This window comes from Anomaloglossus baeobatrachus, chromosome 3, assembly GCF_048569485.1.
Source record: "Anomaloglossus baeobatrachus isolate aAnoBae1 chromosome 3, aAnoBae1.hap1, whole genome shotgun sequence".
NCBI lineage: Eukaryota > Metazoa > Chordata > Amphibia > Anura > Aromobatidae > Anomaloglossus > Anomaloglossus baeobatrachus.
Genome location: NC_134355.1, coordinates 2,154,117 through 2,173,156, shown reverse-complemented (window position 1 = coordinate 2,173,156; position 19,040 = coordinate 2,154,117). Strand labels below are relative to the sequence as shown.

The window sequence follows — 19,040 nt, the reverse complement described above, 5'->3', positions numbered from 1 at the left end:
AGAGTGGAGGATGAGCACCTGGTAGAGGATGGCCGCAGCTCCCACCTGGGGGTTTTGTGGGGCACCTCCGGCTTCTTGTGGTCAGGGGTCTGGAGGGTTATGTGCGCTTTCTGTGGGGTGGACGGCTCCTGGGACAGGTACTGGATGATGTGCGGCCTGTCGTCCCCTCGCCGGGCGTAGCCCTGACTGATGAGATACATGATGGCGGACAGGACGTCGGCATGGCTGCAACGGAAGCTCAGAAGCTTCACAGTCTTCCTAAAATCCAACTTCTGACACGACTCAATGACCTGGAGAGAGACAGACAGAGCATGTCCTAGGGGGGGGCAGAGCACGTCCTAGGGAGGCAGAGAGAGAACGCCAAAGGGGGGGCAGAGCACGTCCTAGAGGGGCAGAGAGAACGCCCGAGGGCGGCAGAGCACGTCCTAGGGGGGCAGAGAGAGAGCGTCCGAGGGGGGGCAGAGCACGTCCTAGGGGGGCAGAGAGAGCGCGCCCGAGGGGCGCAGAGAGAGAGCGCCCGAGGGGGGGCAGTGCACGTCCAAGGGGGGCAGAGAGAGCGCGCCCGAGGGGGGGGGCAGAGAGAGAACGCCCGAGGGGGGGGCAGTGCACGTCCTAGGAGGGCAGAGAGAGAGCGCCCGAGGGGAGGCAGAGAGAGAGCGCCCGAGGGGGGGCAGAGCACGTCCTAGGAGGGCAGAGAGAGAGCGCCTGAGGGGAGGCAGAGAGAGAGCGCCCGAGGGGGGGCAGAGCACGTCCTAGGGGGGGCAGAAAGAGCGCCCGAGGGGGGGGGGGCAGAGAAAGAGCGCCCGAGGGGGGGCAGAGAGAGAGCGCTCGAGGGGGGTACAGAGAGAGAACGCCCGAGGGGGAGCAGAGCATGTCCAAGGGGGCAGAGAGAGAGCGCCCGAGGGGGGGCAGAGCACATGCTAGGGGGACAGAGAGAGGGGGACAGAGAGAGAGCGCCCGAGGGGGGGAGCAGAGAGAGAGCGCCCGAGGGTGGGCAGAGCGCGTCCAAGGGGGGCAGAGAGAGAGAGCGCTCCCGAGGGGGGGCAGAGCACGTCCTAGGGGGGCAGAGCGAGAGCGCCCGAGAGGGGGGCAGAGCGAGAGCGCCCGAGAGGGGGGCAGAGCGAGAGCGCCCAAGGGGGGGGCAGAGAGAGAGCGCCCGAGGGGGGGCAGAGCACATCCAAGGGGGGCAGAGAGAGAGCGCGCCCGAGGGGGGGCAGAGCATGTGCTAGGGGGGCAGAGAGAGAGCGCCCGAGGGGGGACAGAGCACGTCCTAGGGGGGCAGAAAGAGTGCCCGAGGGGGGGGCAGAGAGAGTGCCCGAGAGGGGGCAGAGCATGCCCGAGGGGGGCAGAGAGAGAGCGCGCGACCGAGGGGGGGGCAGAGAGAGCGCGAGGGGGGAGTAGACAAGAGAGCGCGCCCGAGGGGGGGCCTCCATGTACTCGCAGCATTACCGCCGCACTCATGGATCACTTACCCTGAACACCAGGTTGTCGATGTGCAGCTCCTTCTCCACCTTCATGATGTTGGTGATGAGACATAGGATGATGTTCCTCTTCTTCTCCATCGTGCGCCCCTCGTCCTCCTCCACATTCAGATACATCTGTCTGGGGAGCAACGAGAAACCCCTCCACGTAGCGCCTCCCAATTCAAGTGCATCATTCACACACAGGAGCCCTGAAAAATGGAGACCCTTAGAGACCCTCCCCCAGCACTGACACCCCCCCACTAATAGAGACCCTCCCCCAGCACTGACACCCCCCACTAATAGAGACCCTCTCCCAGCACTGACACACCCCCACTAATAGAGACCCTCCCCCAGCACTGACACCCCCCACTAATAGAGACCCTCCCCCCAGGACTGACACACCCCCACTAATAGAGACCCTCCCCCAGCACTGACACCCCCCCACTAATAGAGACCCTGCCCCAGAATTAATACAGACCCCCACAAACAGTGATACTTGATATTGGAGGAGACCCGAGGCTTATGGGACATATGAGACGACGCTCGTACCATTGTTCTTGTACACCAGAATGCTGCCCTCAGCAGTCAGAGGAGCGAGCGCCTGGCTCACAAGAGTCTCCGACACCCCCGTACACTGCACAATGGTGTCTTCCAAGACCTCCTAGAGAAAATACAGAAGGGGAAAGGTCAGTAAGGAAGAGCTCGTATATACACACACACAGGAGGGGGGCGCACCCGCGCATGCACATGAGTGAACATATATACACACACACGAGGGGCCCTATATACACACACGAGGGTCCCTATACACACACACACACGGGACCCTATATACAAACACACACGGGGCCCTATATACACACACACACGGGACTCTATATACACACACACACAAGGGTCCCTATATACACACACACACACGAGGGTCCCTATATACACACGAGGGGCCCTATCTACACACACACACACACACACACACACGGGGCCATATATACACACACAAGGGGCGCTATACACACACACGAGGGTCCCTATATACACACGAGGGGCCCTATCTACACACACACACACACACACACACACACACACACACACACACACACACGGCCATATATACACACACAAGGGGCGCTATACACACACACGAGGGTCCCTATATACTCACAGACGAGGGGCCCTATATACTCACACATGAGGGTCCCTATAAAACACGCACACACACGAGGGGCCCTATATACACACGAGGGTCCCTATATACACACACACGGGACCCTATATACACACACACACGAGGGTCCCTATATACACACGAGGGGCTCTATACACACACACACACACGAGGGTCCCTATATACACACGAGGGGCTCTATACACACACACACACGAGGGTCCCTATATACACACGAGGGGCTCTATACACACACACACACACACACGAGGTGCCCTATATACTCACACACGAGGGGCCCTACATACACACAAGGGGCCCTATATACACACACGAGGGTCCCTATATGCACACACGAGGGTCCCTATATACACACACACACACACGAGGGTCCCTATATACACACACGCACGAAGGTCCCTATGTACACACACACGAGGGTCCCTATATACACACACGAGGGTCCCTATATACACACACACGAGGGTCCCTATATACACACACGAAGGTCCTTATATACACACACGAGGGTCACTATATACACACACACGAGGGTCCCTATCTACACACACGAGGGGCCCTATATACACACACGGGGGTCCCTATATACACACGAGGGTTCCTATATGCACACACGAGGGTTCCTATATGCACACACGAGGGTCCCTAAATAGACACACACACACGAGGGTCCCTATATACACACACGAAGGTCCCTATATTTACACACACACGAGGGTCCCTATATACACACACGAGGGTCCCTATATATACACACACAAGGGTCCCTATATACACACACACAAGGGTCTCTATACACACACGAGGAGCCCTATATACACACACACGAGGGTCCCTATATACACACACGAGGGTCCCAATATACACACACGAGGGTCCCTATATACACACACGAGGGTCCCTATATACACACACAAGGGTCTCTATATACACAAGAGGGGCCCTACAGTATATACACACACGAGGGGCCCTATATAAACACACGAGGGTCCCTATATAAAACACACGAGGGGCCCTATATACACACACACACACACACGAGGGTCCCTATATACACACACGCACGAAGGTCCCTATATACACACACACGAGGGTCCCTATATACACACACGAGGGTCCCTATATACACACACACACAAGGGTCCCTATATACACAAACACACACACACACATGAAGGTCCCTATATACACACACGGGGGTCCCTATATACACACGAGGGTTCCTATATACACACGATGGTCCCTATATACACACACAAGGGTCCCTATATACACACACGAGGGTCCCTATATACACACACACGAGGGTCCCTATATACACACACACACGAGGGTCCCTAAATACACACACACACACACACGAGGGTCCCTATATACACACACACACGAGGGTCCCTATATACACACACACGAGGGGCCCTATATACACACACGAGGGTCCCTGTATACACACGCAAGGGTCCCTGTATACACACGCAAGGGTCCCTGTATACACACGCGAGGGTCCCTATATACACACGCGAGGGGCCCTAAATACACACCCGAGGGTCCCTATATAAAACAGCCGAAGGTCCCTATATACACACACACGAGTGTCCCTATATACACACACGAAGGTCCTTATATACACACACGAGGGTCCCTATATACACACACGAGGGTCTCTATATACACAAGAGGGGCCCTACAGTATATACACACACGAGGGGCCCTATATAAACACACGAGGGTCCCTATATAAAACACACGAGGGGCCCTATATACACACACACACACACACGAGGGTCCCTATATACACACACGCACGAAGGTCCCTATATACACACACACGAGGGTCCCTATATACACACACGAGGGTCCCTATATACACACACACACAAGGGTCCCTATATACACAAACACACACACACATGAAGGTCCCTATATACACACACGGGGGTCCCTATATACACACGAGGGTTCCTATATACACACGATGGTCCCTATATACACACACAAGGGTCCCTATATACACACACGAGGGTCCCTATATACACACACACGAGGGTCCCTATATACACACACACACGAGGGTCCCTAAATACACACACACACACACACGAGGGTCCCTATATACACACACACACGAGGGTCCCTATATACACACACACGAGGGGCCCTATATACACACACGAGGGTCCCTGTATACACACGCAAGGGTCCCTGTATACACACGCAAGGGTCCCTGTATACACACGCGAGGGTCCCTATATACACACGCGAGGGGCCCTAAATACACACCCGAGGGTCCCTATATAAAACAGCCGAAGGTCCCTATATACACACACACGAGTGTCCCTATATACACACACGAAGGTCCTTATATACACACACGAGGGTCCCTATATACACACACGAGGGTCCCTATATGCACACACGAAAGTCCCTATATACACACACACACGAGGGTCCCTATATACACACACGAGGGTCCCTATATATACTCACACACGAGGGTCCCTATATACACACACACGAGGGTCCCTATATACACACACGAGGGTCCCAATATACACACACGAGAGTCCCTATATACACACACAAGGGTCCCTATATACACACACGAGGGTCCCTATACACACACAGGAGGGGCCCTATATACACACACGAAGGTCCCTATATACACATACGAGGGTCCCTATATACACACACACGCGAGGGTCCCTATATACACACACCAGGGTCCCTGTGAGGCAAATCCCGGGATATGAAGATGAATTATGACTCCAGTCATAATCCCTCATCACTCCCTGGCAGTGCCCCCCTCCCTTCTTGTTCTCAGTGTTCCACTTACACCTCCATGGCCATGTCCTGTGATATGGAAATTAGGTGGCTTAGGGACAATGGACACAGGATGACTCCCTGCCGTGACCCTGTAGTGGGGGCTGCTAGCTAGTTAGCAAGGCTATGGAAATAGCCAGACAGAACGACTCCAGTAAAAAATGGTTCATATCTCGCAAGCCATATTTCCGATAAATATGGCAACCATAAAAATGGTGTCTCCGCATGCGGACGATGCCGGCACACCCTTTTTATGGGAGCAGGACATTGGGAAATGCCCCAGGCGTGATATCAGCCAATGGGGAACTGGCAGACAGGTCATGAGTCCCCTCGTTCTGTAGCTAAATTCATAACTGTCACAATGAGAGCATTGGCGTCCGCCTACGACGCTCCCAGGCAAAGTTATGGCCCATATTCCATGTTGTGGATTTTGTCCATAACTCAAGCCAGGGGTGGAGCAGTGCTCCCTCTGAGGTCACTAAGGTAGGAGGGGACCTGGATTGGCCCAGGTTGATAACCCTACTTCGGCCATTTTCCAGTGTTCTTTTCGCTGGGGGCACGTGTAGGAAACATCTGTGGGAAGGATCCTAGAAACCTGGGTACAGCGCCCCCCTGTGGCCAGACGCAACAAGGTAACTGCTGGAACTGTGTATGCCTGTTTGTAACCCATGCTTTGATTGTAACTGTACTCTGACATATGTATATTCTGTAGATTCCCTATTGTATATATTGTAGTTTCTAGTGTGCTTTAGGCTGATTAAATTATATAATTAATCTTGGGCTGTTCTGTTATCTCGATCTTGAATCCCACGTCTGTGTGTTCGGCTAATAGTTACCGTGAAGCGGTTGGTGGCAGCGAGTTGTGCCAAGGATTATTGTGGGGAGGCCAGTGAGATTCGGGGAGATTTTATATATTCCGCCCGCGGAGGTCGGGGGAATATATACCCTACTCTCACCGGGGACCCTTCAATAATCGGCATAAGTAGTATAGCGGCCTCCTTGCTTATTGTCGGGCAATTCCATAATTGGCCTGACTATAAGAGGGGCGCTAGAGAGCGCGTCACGTGCTCTGTCTGTCGGTCGGGAGGTATAAAGGAGGGGTGACCCCCACTTGTTACCCCCCGATTGTGACGTACTGGTAGCCAGCGCGGGGGATTTCTGAGTGACCCCCCCGGTGGTTTGTGACATATTGGTGGCATAGCGGTGGGATCGAGATAATAGTGTGTGTGAGTGTGAGACCCATACTCCCAGACACTAAAGACTGCCTGCAGCAGCTGTGGCTGCTGGGGTCTTCAGACCAGCTCAACACTAGAGTGTCAGAGTGCAGATACTGTAAGGTGTGTGGAGGCATCAGGTGTCAGTTCTGTGTCAGTGACCAAAAGTCTGCAAGAATGGCTGATGGCACCAGGAGCAGAGCTATGCAACTGGCCAATGCTAAGGCAGGAGCCGAAGAGAGGGAGGACGGTGCTGTGGACAGTAATGAGGAGGTTGCCCACGAGTCCTCCAGGAGCTCGACGCCAGAGAACCGCTCTGCAGAGGACATTGCACAACCTGGCACTGCTGGACAAGATGAGGAGCAGCTCACCCAAGGGTCCTCAACGAGCCAGATGCCAGCCCTCCGCTCTGCAATGGACAGTGAAGCACCAGGCTCCGCAGCGGGCCGCAGATCACCACGTGCCATTCCACCGAGCCTGGGAGGCTCGGATAGCCTTCTTCAAATGGCTATGGCCCTTCTCCAGGCTGGAGACCAGAAGGGCTACAAGGAACTCCTGGCAGAGCGCAGGGCAGAGCGGCAGGCAGCGCGTGATGCTGAGGCTGCGGAGCGGCAAGCAGCGCGTGAAGAGCGCCAGGCGGAGCGTGAGGCTGCGGAGCGACAGGCAGACCGTGACTACCAGCTGCATCTAGCCAAGCTCCAGCCCTCATCAGCCACACGTGACCTTCAAGACACCAAACTTCCAAAGGTCCGTGTTGAGGACTTCCCAGTGCTGGAGAAGGATGGAGACTTGGACTCTTTCTTGACTGCTTTTGAACGGACTTGCCTGCAGCACCATCTGGACAAGGACCAGTGGGCCAAATACCTGACCCCCCGTTTAAGGGGTAAGGCCCTGGAAATCCTTGGGGACTTGCCTGCTGAGGCAGATCAGGGCTACGACACCATCAAGCGGGCCCTGATCCAACAGTACAACCTCACTCCGGAGTCCTACCGCAAGAAGTTCCGGACCCTGCAGAAGGGACCAAAGGACTCCTGGGCTGACCACCGGCGGGCACTTGCCCGAGCTGCCGACCACTGGACCCAAGGCCTGCAGCTTTCCACCGGACCAGAGATCCTGGACTTGGTCATCACGGAGCAACTCTTGTGGAACTGCCCTGAGGATCTCCGCCAGTTCATCCGAGACCAGAAGCCAAAGGGGTCCACGGCTACAGCTGCCCTGGCCGATGACTACACCAACAATCGGGCTCCTGAAGCCAGGAGAGCAGCCACCAGCAGCACCTGGAGAGGGGGTAAGATGAACTCTGCGACTGCCCCACCTGCCCCTAGACTGCAGGGGGTGTCCCCCTCAACTCCCCTCTCCAGGCCCGTGGCAGAACCAAGACGGTGCCACCAGTGCAACCTACCTGGACACTTCAAGGCCATGTGCCCTCAGCGTCCCAAGGCCCCGGCTCCGTCCCCGTCCCAAGGGCCGCCCAAGGTGTATTGTGTGGGTGGAGGTGGTGGTAGGTCCCTGGACAGCTTCCAACCTGTCACCGTCGGCCGGTCTGTGACCATAGGACTGCGAGACAGCGCCTCGGAGGTGACTCTGGTGCGGCCTGAGATGGTGTCCCCCCAAGACTTGATCCCTGGAAAAACCCTCGCTGTCTCCGGGATTGGAGGCACTGACCCGGCGCTGCCTGTTGCTGACATTTATGTGGACTGGGGCGCAGGGCGGGGGGTGAGGGAGGTGGGGGTAACTGATCGGATCCCTGCAAACGTGCTACTTGGGACAGATTTGGGGCAGATAACCTCCCAGTTTGGGCCCCCCCCAAGGGCTGAACCTTCAGCCCGTACTGACATGACTCCTAACAATGTTAATGTGTTATCTATGAATGATGTAAGGGAGGAGGGAGTGAACTCTGATATTTCTGCTTGCATAGACACCATAGACACACACTCAGCTGCAGCTGTGACAGGGGAGGGGGTCAGAGAAAGGTGTGACAATGCCTCTACAAGTAACCAGCCTGTGAGCTGGGATCTGTTGCCCTCTGCAGGGATAAGCAGAGAGCAGGGTGCTGCAGGGGGAGGACCAGTGTGTGGGGTGGGGGCTACCACAGCAAATGTGGGGTCCCCAGAGATTTCACAGCGGGGTTCTGTTGCTGCAGGAGGGGAACAGGCAGGTGAGATTGGGGCCGGTCCAGGAGCGGAAGTGCTCCCAGGTAAGATCTCGGTGCATGGTTCCCCCACAACCGGGGTGTCAGGAAGCCAGGTCGGTCTGCCTGAACCGGCGACTTGGTCAGGAACGGAGGAGGAGCAGGCACGACCCACGGTCGCAGCGGCTGTGGCCGCTGTCACCCGCAGTGGGAGTGCTGGAAGCCAAGGGGCCTCCCGGAGGTCCGATAGCTCTTCCCCTTCTGACCAAGTGGCAGCCGAGTCAGGTGGAGGCCAGGACACAGGTCCCGGGGTACTGACTGAAGATGTGACAGTCTCGTCGATTCTGGCCACATCTAGTCAGGGGTTTCAGGCAGCGTTAGAAGCTGACGACAGCCTGAAAGCTCTTAAGGAGCAGGCGGCACAGCCTCCCTCGGACTCGGACCCGGAGCGAGTGGTCTGGGACCAAGGACGGCTGTACCGGGCCACGGTCCAGCAGGGTTCACCGGAGGCGTGGCCCAGGGACCGACAGTTGGTGGTACCCTATCCGTTCCGGACGGAGTTGTTGCGGATCGCACATGAGATTCCGATGGCCGGACACCTAGGGATCGCTAAGACCAAGGCCAGGTTAAACCAGCATTTCTACTGGCCAAAAATGGGGGCCGATGTGGCTGCCTACTGCCGTTCGTGTGAAACCTGTCAGAGAGTGGGGAAGGCGGGGCCACGCCCCAAAGCCCCACTAGTATCTCTGCCAATCATCGATGAGCCTTTCAGGAGGGTGGCTGTGGATCTGGTCGGCCCGCTGGCCATCCCCAGCAGCTCCGGGAAACGCTTCCTACTGACGGTAGTGGACTATGCCACCCGGTACCCAGAAGCAGTGGCCTTGTCGTCCATTCGGGCTGACAAGGTGGCCACCGCATTGCTGGAGATTTTCTCCCGAGTGGGTTTTCCCCAGGAAATGCTCACTGACCGGGGGACCCAATTCATGTCCCAGCTGATGGAGGCCCTCTGTAAGCAAGTCCAGGTGCGACATCTGGTGGCCAGCCCGTACCATCCACAGACTAATGGCCTGTGCGAGCGGTTCAATGGCACCTTAAAGCAGATGCTTAAGATGTTGGTCGACTCCCATGGGCGTGACTGGGAGCGGTATCTCCCACACCTGTTATTTGCTTACCGGGAGGTTCCACAGGCCTCAACAGGATTCTCACCGTTTGAGCTCCTGTACGGGCGACGTGTGCGGGGCCCCCTGGCTCTGGTGAAAGAGGCTTGGGAAGGGGATTTGGCCACCCCTGGAGTGTCGGTTATCGAGTATGTCATGCGCTTCCGGGACAAAATGCAGGCCTTGACGCAACTGGTACACGACAATATGGCTCAAGCCCAGGCCGATCAGAAGCGTTGGTACGACCAGAACGCTTGTGAGAGGACCTACCAAGTGGGTCAAAAGGTGTGGGTACTGGTCCCCGTACCACAGGACAAGCTTCAGGCAGCCTGGGAAGGCCCATACCTCGTGTACCAGCAGCTCAACCCTGTAACGTACCTGGTCACCCTGGACCCTGCCCGTGGAAGGCGGAAGCCCTTCCATGTGAACATGATGAAGGCACATCATGAGCGGGAGGCATGTGCGCTCCCCGTGTGCAACCTGCCCGAGGAGGGAGAAGCGGAAACCCTCTTGGATATGCTAGCCCAGGTTAGGGCAGGCGGATCCATTGAGGATGTGGAGGTTGGCCACCAGCTCTTGGAAGACCAACGGTCCCAGCTGTGGGCCACCCTCCTCCCCTTCCGGGGGTTGTTTACCAACCAGCCCGGAAGGACTGACTTGGCTGTCCATCACGTGGACACTGGGGATCATCCCCCGATCCGGCGTTCAGCATATCGGGTCTCCCTGGAGGTGCAGCAACACATGCGCCAGGAGATTGACGAGATGCTGAAGCTGGGGGTGATCCAGGCATCCAACAGCGCTTGGGCCTCGCCTGTAGTCCTCGTCCCTAAGAAGGACCGAACCACTCGGTTCTGCGTGGACTACAGGGGGCTCAATGCGGTCACGGTCGCCGATGCGTACCCAATGCCACGCATCGATGACCTGCTCGATCAGTTGGCCGGGGCTCAGTACCTGACCATCATGGATCTGAGCCGGGGATATTGGCAGATCCCCCTGACTCGCAAGGCCAGGGAACGCTCTGCCTTTATTACCCCATTTGGACTGTACGAGTCCACGGTGATGCCATTCGGGATGAGGAATGCCCCTGCCACTTTCCAGCGGATGGTCAACACCCTGCTCAAGGGACTTGAAGGGTACGCGGCCGCGTACCTGGATGACATTGCCGTCTTCAGTCCCACCTGGGAGGACCACCTAGAGCATCTAGCACAGGTGCTCAGGCGGATCCACCGGGCAGGTTTGACCATCAAGCCGGGAAAGTGTCAGCTGGCCATGAGCGAGGTCCAGTACCTCGGTCACCGGGTAGGTGGGAGAACACTGAAGCCCGAGCCTGAGAAAGTGGAAGCCATCGCATCCTGGCCCACCCCCAGGACCAAGAAGCAGGTGATGTCCTTCTTGGGGACCGCTGGGTACTATAGGAGGTTTGTTCCATGCTATAGTAGCCTGGCAAAGCCCTTGACGGACCTCACCAAGAAGAAGCTGCCCTCTGCAGTCGATTGGACAATGGACTGCGAGACAGCCTTCCGGGCCCTAAAGGACGCCCTGTCCAGCCCGCCCGTGCTACAGGCAGCCGACTTCACGCGGCCGTTTGTAGTACAGACCGACGCCAGTGACTTCGGCCTCGGTGCAGTGCTCAGCCAGGTGGACTCTGCGAGCCAAGAGCACCCAGTCTTGTACCTGAGCAGGAAGCTGTTACCAAGGGAAGTTGCCTATTCCACGATGGAGAAGGAGTGCCTGGCCATAGTGTGGGCCCTGCAGCGTCTGCAACCCTATCTATACGGGCGCCACTTCATCGTGGAGACGGACCACAATCCCCTCAGCTGGTTGCACACCGTCTCTGGGACGAATGGGCGATTGTTGCGATGGAGCCTTGCGCTCCAGCAATACAACTTCACCATTCGCCACAAAAGGGGCCGTGACCACGGTAACGCAGACGGGCTGTCCCGACAAGGAGAGGTCGCGGACGGGCGCACGGGGGAACACCGGAGTGTGCTGCCCCCTAGCGCCCTCAAAAGGGGGGAGGTGTGAGGCAAATCCCGGGATATGAAGATGAATTATGACTCCAGTCATAATCCCTCATCACTCCCTGGCAGTGCCCCCTCCCTTCTTGTTCTCAGTGTTCCACTTACACCTCCATGGCCATGTCCTGTGATATGGAAATTAGGTGGCTTAGGGACAATGGACACAGGATGACTCCCTGCCGTGACCCTGTAGTGGGGGCTGCTAGCTAGTTAGCAAGGCTATGGAAATAGCCAGACAGAACGACTCCAGTAAAAAATGGTTCATATCTCGCAAGCCATATTTCCGATAAATATGGCAACCATAAAAATGGTGTCTCCGCATGCGGACGATGCCGGCACACCCTTTTTATGGGAGCAGGACATTGGGAAATGCCCCAGGCGTGATATCAGCCAATGGGGAACTGGCAGACAGGTCATGAGTCCCCTCGTTCTGTAGCTAAATTCATAACTGTCACAATGAGAGCATTGGCGTCCGCCTACGACGCTCCCAGGCAAAGTTATGGCCCATATTCCATGTTGTGGATTTTGTCCATAACTCAAGCCAGGGGTGGAGCAGTGCTCCCTCTGAGGTCACTAAGGTAGGAGGGGACCTGGATTGGCCCAGGTTGATAACCCTACTTCGGCCATTTTCCAGTGTTCTTTTCGCTGGGGGCACGTGTAGGAAACATCTGTGGGAAGGATCCTAGAAACCTGGGTACAGCGCCCCCCTGTGGCCAGACGCAACAAGGTAACTGCTGGAACTGTGTATGCCTGTTTGTAACCCATGCTTTGATTGTAACTGTACTCTGACATATGTATATTCTGTAGATTCCCTATTGTATATATTGTAGTTTCTAGTGTGCTTTAGGCTGATTAAATTATATAATTAATCTTGGGCTGTTCTGTTATCTCGATCTTGAATCCCACGTCTGTGTGTTCGGCTAATAGTTACCGTGAAGCGGTTGGTGGCAGCGAGTTGTGCCAAGGATTATTGTGGGGAGGCCAGTGAGATTCGGGGAGATTTTATATATTCCGCCCGCGGAGGTCGGGGGAATATATACCCTACTCTCACCGGGGACCCTTCAATAATCGGCATAAGTAGTATAGCGGCCTCCTTGCTTATTGTCGGGCAATTCCATAATTGGCCTGACTATAAGAGGGGCGCTAGAGAGCGCGTCACGTGCTCTGTCTGTCGGTCGGGAGGTATAAAGGAGGGGTGACCCCCACTTGTTACCCCCCGATTGTGACGTACTGGTAGCCAGCGCGGGGGATTTCTGAGTGACCCCCCCGGTGGTTTGTGACAGTCCCTATATACACACACGAGGGTCCCTTTATACACACACGAAGGTCCCTATATACGCACACACGGGGGTCCCTATATACACATACGAGGGTCCCTATATACACACACACACACACGACGGTCCCTATATACACACACAAGGGTCCCTATATACACACACGAGGGTCCCTTTATACACACACGAAGGTCCCTATATACGCACACACGGGGGTCCCTATATACACATACGAGGGTCCCTATATACACACACACACACACACGAGGGTCCCTATATACACACACAAGGGTCCCTATATACACACACGAGGGTCCCTATATACACACCCGAGGGTTCCTATATATACACACACACACGAAGGTCCCTGTATACACACACGAGGGTCCCTATATACACACACACGAGGGTCCCTATATACACACACAAAGGTTCCTATATACACACACGAAGGTTCCTATATACACACACGAAGGTTCCTATATACTCACACGAAAGCTCCCTTTATACACACACGAGAGGCCCTATATACACACACGAGGGTCCCTATATACACACACGAGGGTCCCTATATACACACACGAAGGTCCCTATATACACACACACACACACACGAGGGTCCCTGTATACACACACACGATGGTCCCTATATACACACGCGAGGGTCCCTATATACACACGTGAGGGGCCCTAAATACACACCCGTGGGTCCCTATATATACACACACACACGAGGGTCCCTATATACACACACACACAAGGGTCCCTATATACACACACGAGGGTCCCTATATACACACACGAAGGTCCCTATATACACACACGAGGGACCCTATATACACACACGAGGGTCCCTATATACACACGCGAAGGTCCCTATATACACACGCGAGGGTCCCTATATACACACACGAGGGTCCCTATATATACATGAGGGGCCCTATATACACACACGAGGGTCCCTATATACACTTGAGGGGCCCTATATACACACACGAGGGTCCCTATATACACACACGAGGGTCCCTATATATACATGAGGGGCCCTATATACACACACGAAGGTCCCTATATACACGCACAAGGGTCTCTATATACACACACGAAGGTCCCTATATACACACACACGAGGGTCCCTATATACACACACGAGGGTCCCTTTATACACACACGAGGGTCCCTATATATACACGAAGGTCCCTATATACACACGAGGGGCCCTATATACACACATGAGGGGCCCTATATACACACATGAGGGGCCCTATATACACACACTAAGGTCCCTATATACACACACGAGGGTCCCTATATACACACAGGAGGGTCCCTATATACACACGAGGGTCCCTATATACACACACATGAGGGTCCCTATATACACACACGAAGGGCCCTATATACACGAGGGGCCCTATACACACACACACACACACGAGGGTCCCTATATACACACACGAGGGTCCCTATATACACACACACACACACACGAGGGTCCCTATATACACACACGAGGGTCCCTATACACACACACGAGGGTCCCTATATACACACACACATACGAGGGTCCCTATATACACACTTACAAGGGTCCCTATATACACACACACGAGGGTCCCTATATACATACGCGAGGGTCCCTATATACACACGCGAGGATCCCTATATACACACCCGAAGGTCCCTATATACACACACCTGAAGGTCCCTATATACACACACCCGAGGGTCCCTATATACACACACGAGGGTCCCTATATACACATACACACGAAGGTCCCTATATACATACACGAGGGTCCCTATATACACACACGAGGGTCCCTATATACACACACGAGGGTCCCTATATACACACACGAGGGTCCCTATATACACACAAGGGGCCCTATATACACACACAAGGGTCTCTATATACACACACACGAGGGTCCCTATATACACACACGAGGGTCCCTATATATACACACACACACACACGAGGGTCCCTATATACACACACTTACAAGGGTCCCTATATATACACACACAAACGAGGGTCCCTATATACATATGCGAGGGTCCCTATATACACACGCGAGGGTCCCTATATACACACACCTGAAGGTCCCTATATACACACACGAAGGTCCCTATATACACACACGAGGGTCCCTATATACACACACGAGGGGCCCTATATACACACACGAGGGTCTCTATATACACACACAAGGGCCGTATATACACACACGAGGGTCCCTATATACACACACGAGGGGCCCTATATACACACACACGAGGGGCCCTATATACACACACACACACGGGGCCCTACAGTATATACACACGAGGGTCCCTATATACACACACACGAGGCTCCCTATATACACACACGAGGGTCCCTATATACACACACGAGGGTCCCTATATACACACACGAAGGTCCCTATATACACACACGAGGGTCCCTATATACACACACGAGGGGCCCTATATACACACACACACACGGGGCCCTACAGTATATACACACGAGGGTCCCTATATACACACACACGAGGCTCCCTATATACACACACGAGGGTCCCTATATACACACACGAGGGTCCCTATATACACACACGAAGGTCCCTATATACACACACGAGGGTCCCTATATACACACACGAGGGGCCTTATATATACTCACACACGAGGGGCCCTATATACACACACACGAGGGGCCCTATATACACACACACGAGGGGCCCTATATACACACACGAGGGGCCCTATATACACACGAGGGGCCCTACAGTATATACACACGAGGGTCCCTATATACACACACGAGGGTCTCTATATACACACACACGAGTGGCCCTATATACACACACGAGGGGCCCTATATACACTCGCTATGTGATTTTTCCTCAGGATGGTTGATGCACCTCCGTCCGTGTAATGTGCGGATCAGCGGTCGTCAGAGGATAAAATTTCCTAATACCAGGATTTGTATCAGAACAACAATCCCTGCAGCACAGATTATATTGTGAGGAGCGGTGACTGCAGCGCTCAGTCCCATGTAGCACCGCACCCGTCACAGCTCGCGCATCCATTCTACTTGCTATTGCAGAGTTTTTGCTTGAATTTCTTTGCAGGACGTCAGATTCTCCCCCCAGAGCCGCTGTGCCATGTGATTGCCCCCCAGAGCCGCTGTGCCATGTGATTGCCCCCCAGAGCCGCTGTGCCATGTGATTGCCCCCCAGAGCCGCTGTGCCATGTGATCGCCCCCCAGAGCCGCTGTGCCATGTGATCGCCCCCCCAGAGCCGCTGTGCCATGTGATCGCCCCCCAGAGCCGCTGTGCCATGTGATCGCCCCCCAGAGCTGCCGTTTCCATGTGATCGCCCCCAGAGCCGCTGTGCCATGAGATCGGCCCCCTGAGCCGCTGATCGGCCTCCAGAGCCGCTGTACCATGAAATCGGTCCCCAGAGCCGCTGTGCCATGTGATTGCCCCCCAGAGCCGCTGTGCCATGTGATTGCCCCCCAGAGCCGCTGTGCGACGTGATCGGCCTCCAGAGCTGCCGTTTCCATGTGATCGCCCCCAGAGCCGCTGATCGGCCTCCAAAGCCGCTGTACCATGAGATCGATCCCCAGAGCCGCTGTGCCATGTGATCGCCCCCCCAGAGCCGCTGTGCCATGTGATCGCCTTCCAGAGCTGCAGTTTCCATGTGATCGCCCCCCAGAGTCGTTGTGCCGTGTGATCAGCCTCCCACCCTCAGAGTTTTTGTTGGAGCATACTCCAAAGGTTTACAATAGTGTTGTGTTTGGGGAGGCCGGTGGCCTCACCATGAGCTTCTCTCCTGTTATGCCCATAGCAGCCAATGTCTCAGAGGTCTTCTCTGCAGCTGGGGCATTGTTAGCATTGGATGATTTTGCTATGGATGGTTTGGTTCTTTTTTTGGACCATGGAAGAAAGTGATCAGTGAGATACTCTATATACCTTTATATACCTAGTGGAGGTAACTTTCACAGCTTTGCTTTTTCTTCAGAATTGCGGTCCAGTGTATGACTCTTCCTTGCTGACGTTGCAGCCTTTTTGGGACATGGTGGCCGTCTACCCACCGGGAACAGCTGATAGGCAAAGGCGTCGGCTGTCGCACCCCACCGGTCAGACACTGATGGGCTATGATAGGATAGTTCAGCTCTACGAATGTCAGAATCACACAGAGCACACTGGGTGATATGATGGCGAGTGGATTAGCGCTGGCATGACAGTTGCTTTTGAGTGAACGTCAGCGCTAGTCCAACCGACATCATATCATCCAATGTGCTCTGTGTGAATCTGACCGGACTAAAGAAGAATCTGTTGGAAGAGCTGAACTACATCCAGGCTGCGGCAGAGTCATCGTCCCGGTCCTGGACGGACAAGGTTAACATCAGTGGTGAGCTGGAATCATAGCACCGATAGGCCATCAACATCGTTAAAGTTCTGGACAACCTCTATAATGATGTGGACCAGTCTCTTGGGTTAATGCTCCTTTAATTGGAGCAGTGACTGATTATCACAAGTCTGGGACTGATTTCAGGGACCCAGGAGGAGACACAAAGATGTCCAGCAAGATACGTGAAGAACACAACTCCAATCTGCATAATAATGAGTAATGTGGTGTAGACGCCTCTGCCTTACTATCTCTACGGCACGGGGGGGCGGCACATCTCACCTGGTGCTGGTTGAAGAGCAGTAGGATGAACATCTGCAGGGAGGAGACTCTGAGCATCAGGTCTCCATATTGTACCTCAGCGTTCCCTAACCAAGTCCACTGCAGCCGGCGAGACTGAGTGAGGTCTGAGCCCAGAGCTACCTGACCTGAGGAGAGCACATAAGACAGCAATCAGCGAACACTAATCGAGGTCACAGCCGCAGACATCGCAGGACACTTACTCTTTGCATAGAAGTCAGTGAAGCGCTGCAGAGCGGTGCCAAGAGTATCTGGAAGATACTTAGAGGGATCAGTCAGATAGCAGAGCGGTGATATAGTCCAACATCGAGGCGATAGCACAGAGATCTGGACCTCAGCATCCTCCACACTCTCAACCTGCAGTACAGGGCTCTCCTCCATCACCTGAAGATACAGAAGACACAATGAGACGCTACAGCCGAGAAGAACAATCCACCATATGAAGTCCTCATCATAGAGTGACCACAGCTAAAACCAAGAAGAACCCACCATCATCATAGAGGATGTCTACGATCATAGAGTGACCACAACTACAGCTGAGAAGAACCCACGATTATCATAGAAGATGTCTACGATCATAGAGTGACTACAGCTGAGAAGAACCCACCATCATCATAGAGGATGTCTACGATCATAGAGTGACTACAGCTGAGAAGAACCCACGATTATCATAGAGGATGCCCCTGATCATAGAGTGACCACAACTACAACTAAGAAGATCGCACCATTATCATAGAGGAGGTCTCCAATCATAGTGACCACAATTACAGCTGAGAAGAACCCACGATTATCATGGAGGATGCCCCTGATCATAGTATAACTGAGAAGAACCCACCATCAACATAGAGGACGCCCCTGTTCATAGAGTGACCATAACTACAACTGAGAAAAAAACACCATTATCATAGAGGATGCCCCTGATCATAGTGACCACAACTACAACCAAGAAGAAGCCAACATTACCATAGGAGGATGTCTCCAATAGAGAGAACCCACACACAGCCCCCCATATACAGGATGAGCCCCCACATAGCCTCTTTATATACAGTCAGCCCCACATATCCTCA

General features: G+C 54.5%; 1 protein-coding gene across 1 annotated transcript in view; it reads right to left on the bottom strand.

Moving 5' to 3' along the window:
- Positions 1 to 19,040, bottom strand: part of CUL9 (cullin 9) — a 215,668-nt gene that overhangs the window by 89,363 nt on the left and 107,265 nt on the right. The window contains exons 26-30 of the mRNA XM_075338942.1: positions 18,177 to 18,357; positions 17,956 to 18,101; positions 2,013 to 2,124; positions 1,473 to 1,672; positions 46 to 290 (exon numbers count right to left, since the gene is read on the bottom strand). Of these exons, the coding sequence (XP_075195057.1) occupies positions 46 to 290; positions 1,473 to 1,672; positions 2,013 to 2,124; positions 17,956 to 18,101; positions 18,177 to 18,357 (884 nt within the window). The remainder of the gene's footprint in view (positions 1 to 45; positions 291 to 1,472; positions 1,673 to 2,012; positions 2,125 to 17,955; positions 18,102 to 18,176; positions 18,358 to 19,040) is intronic.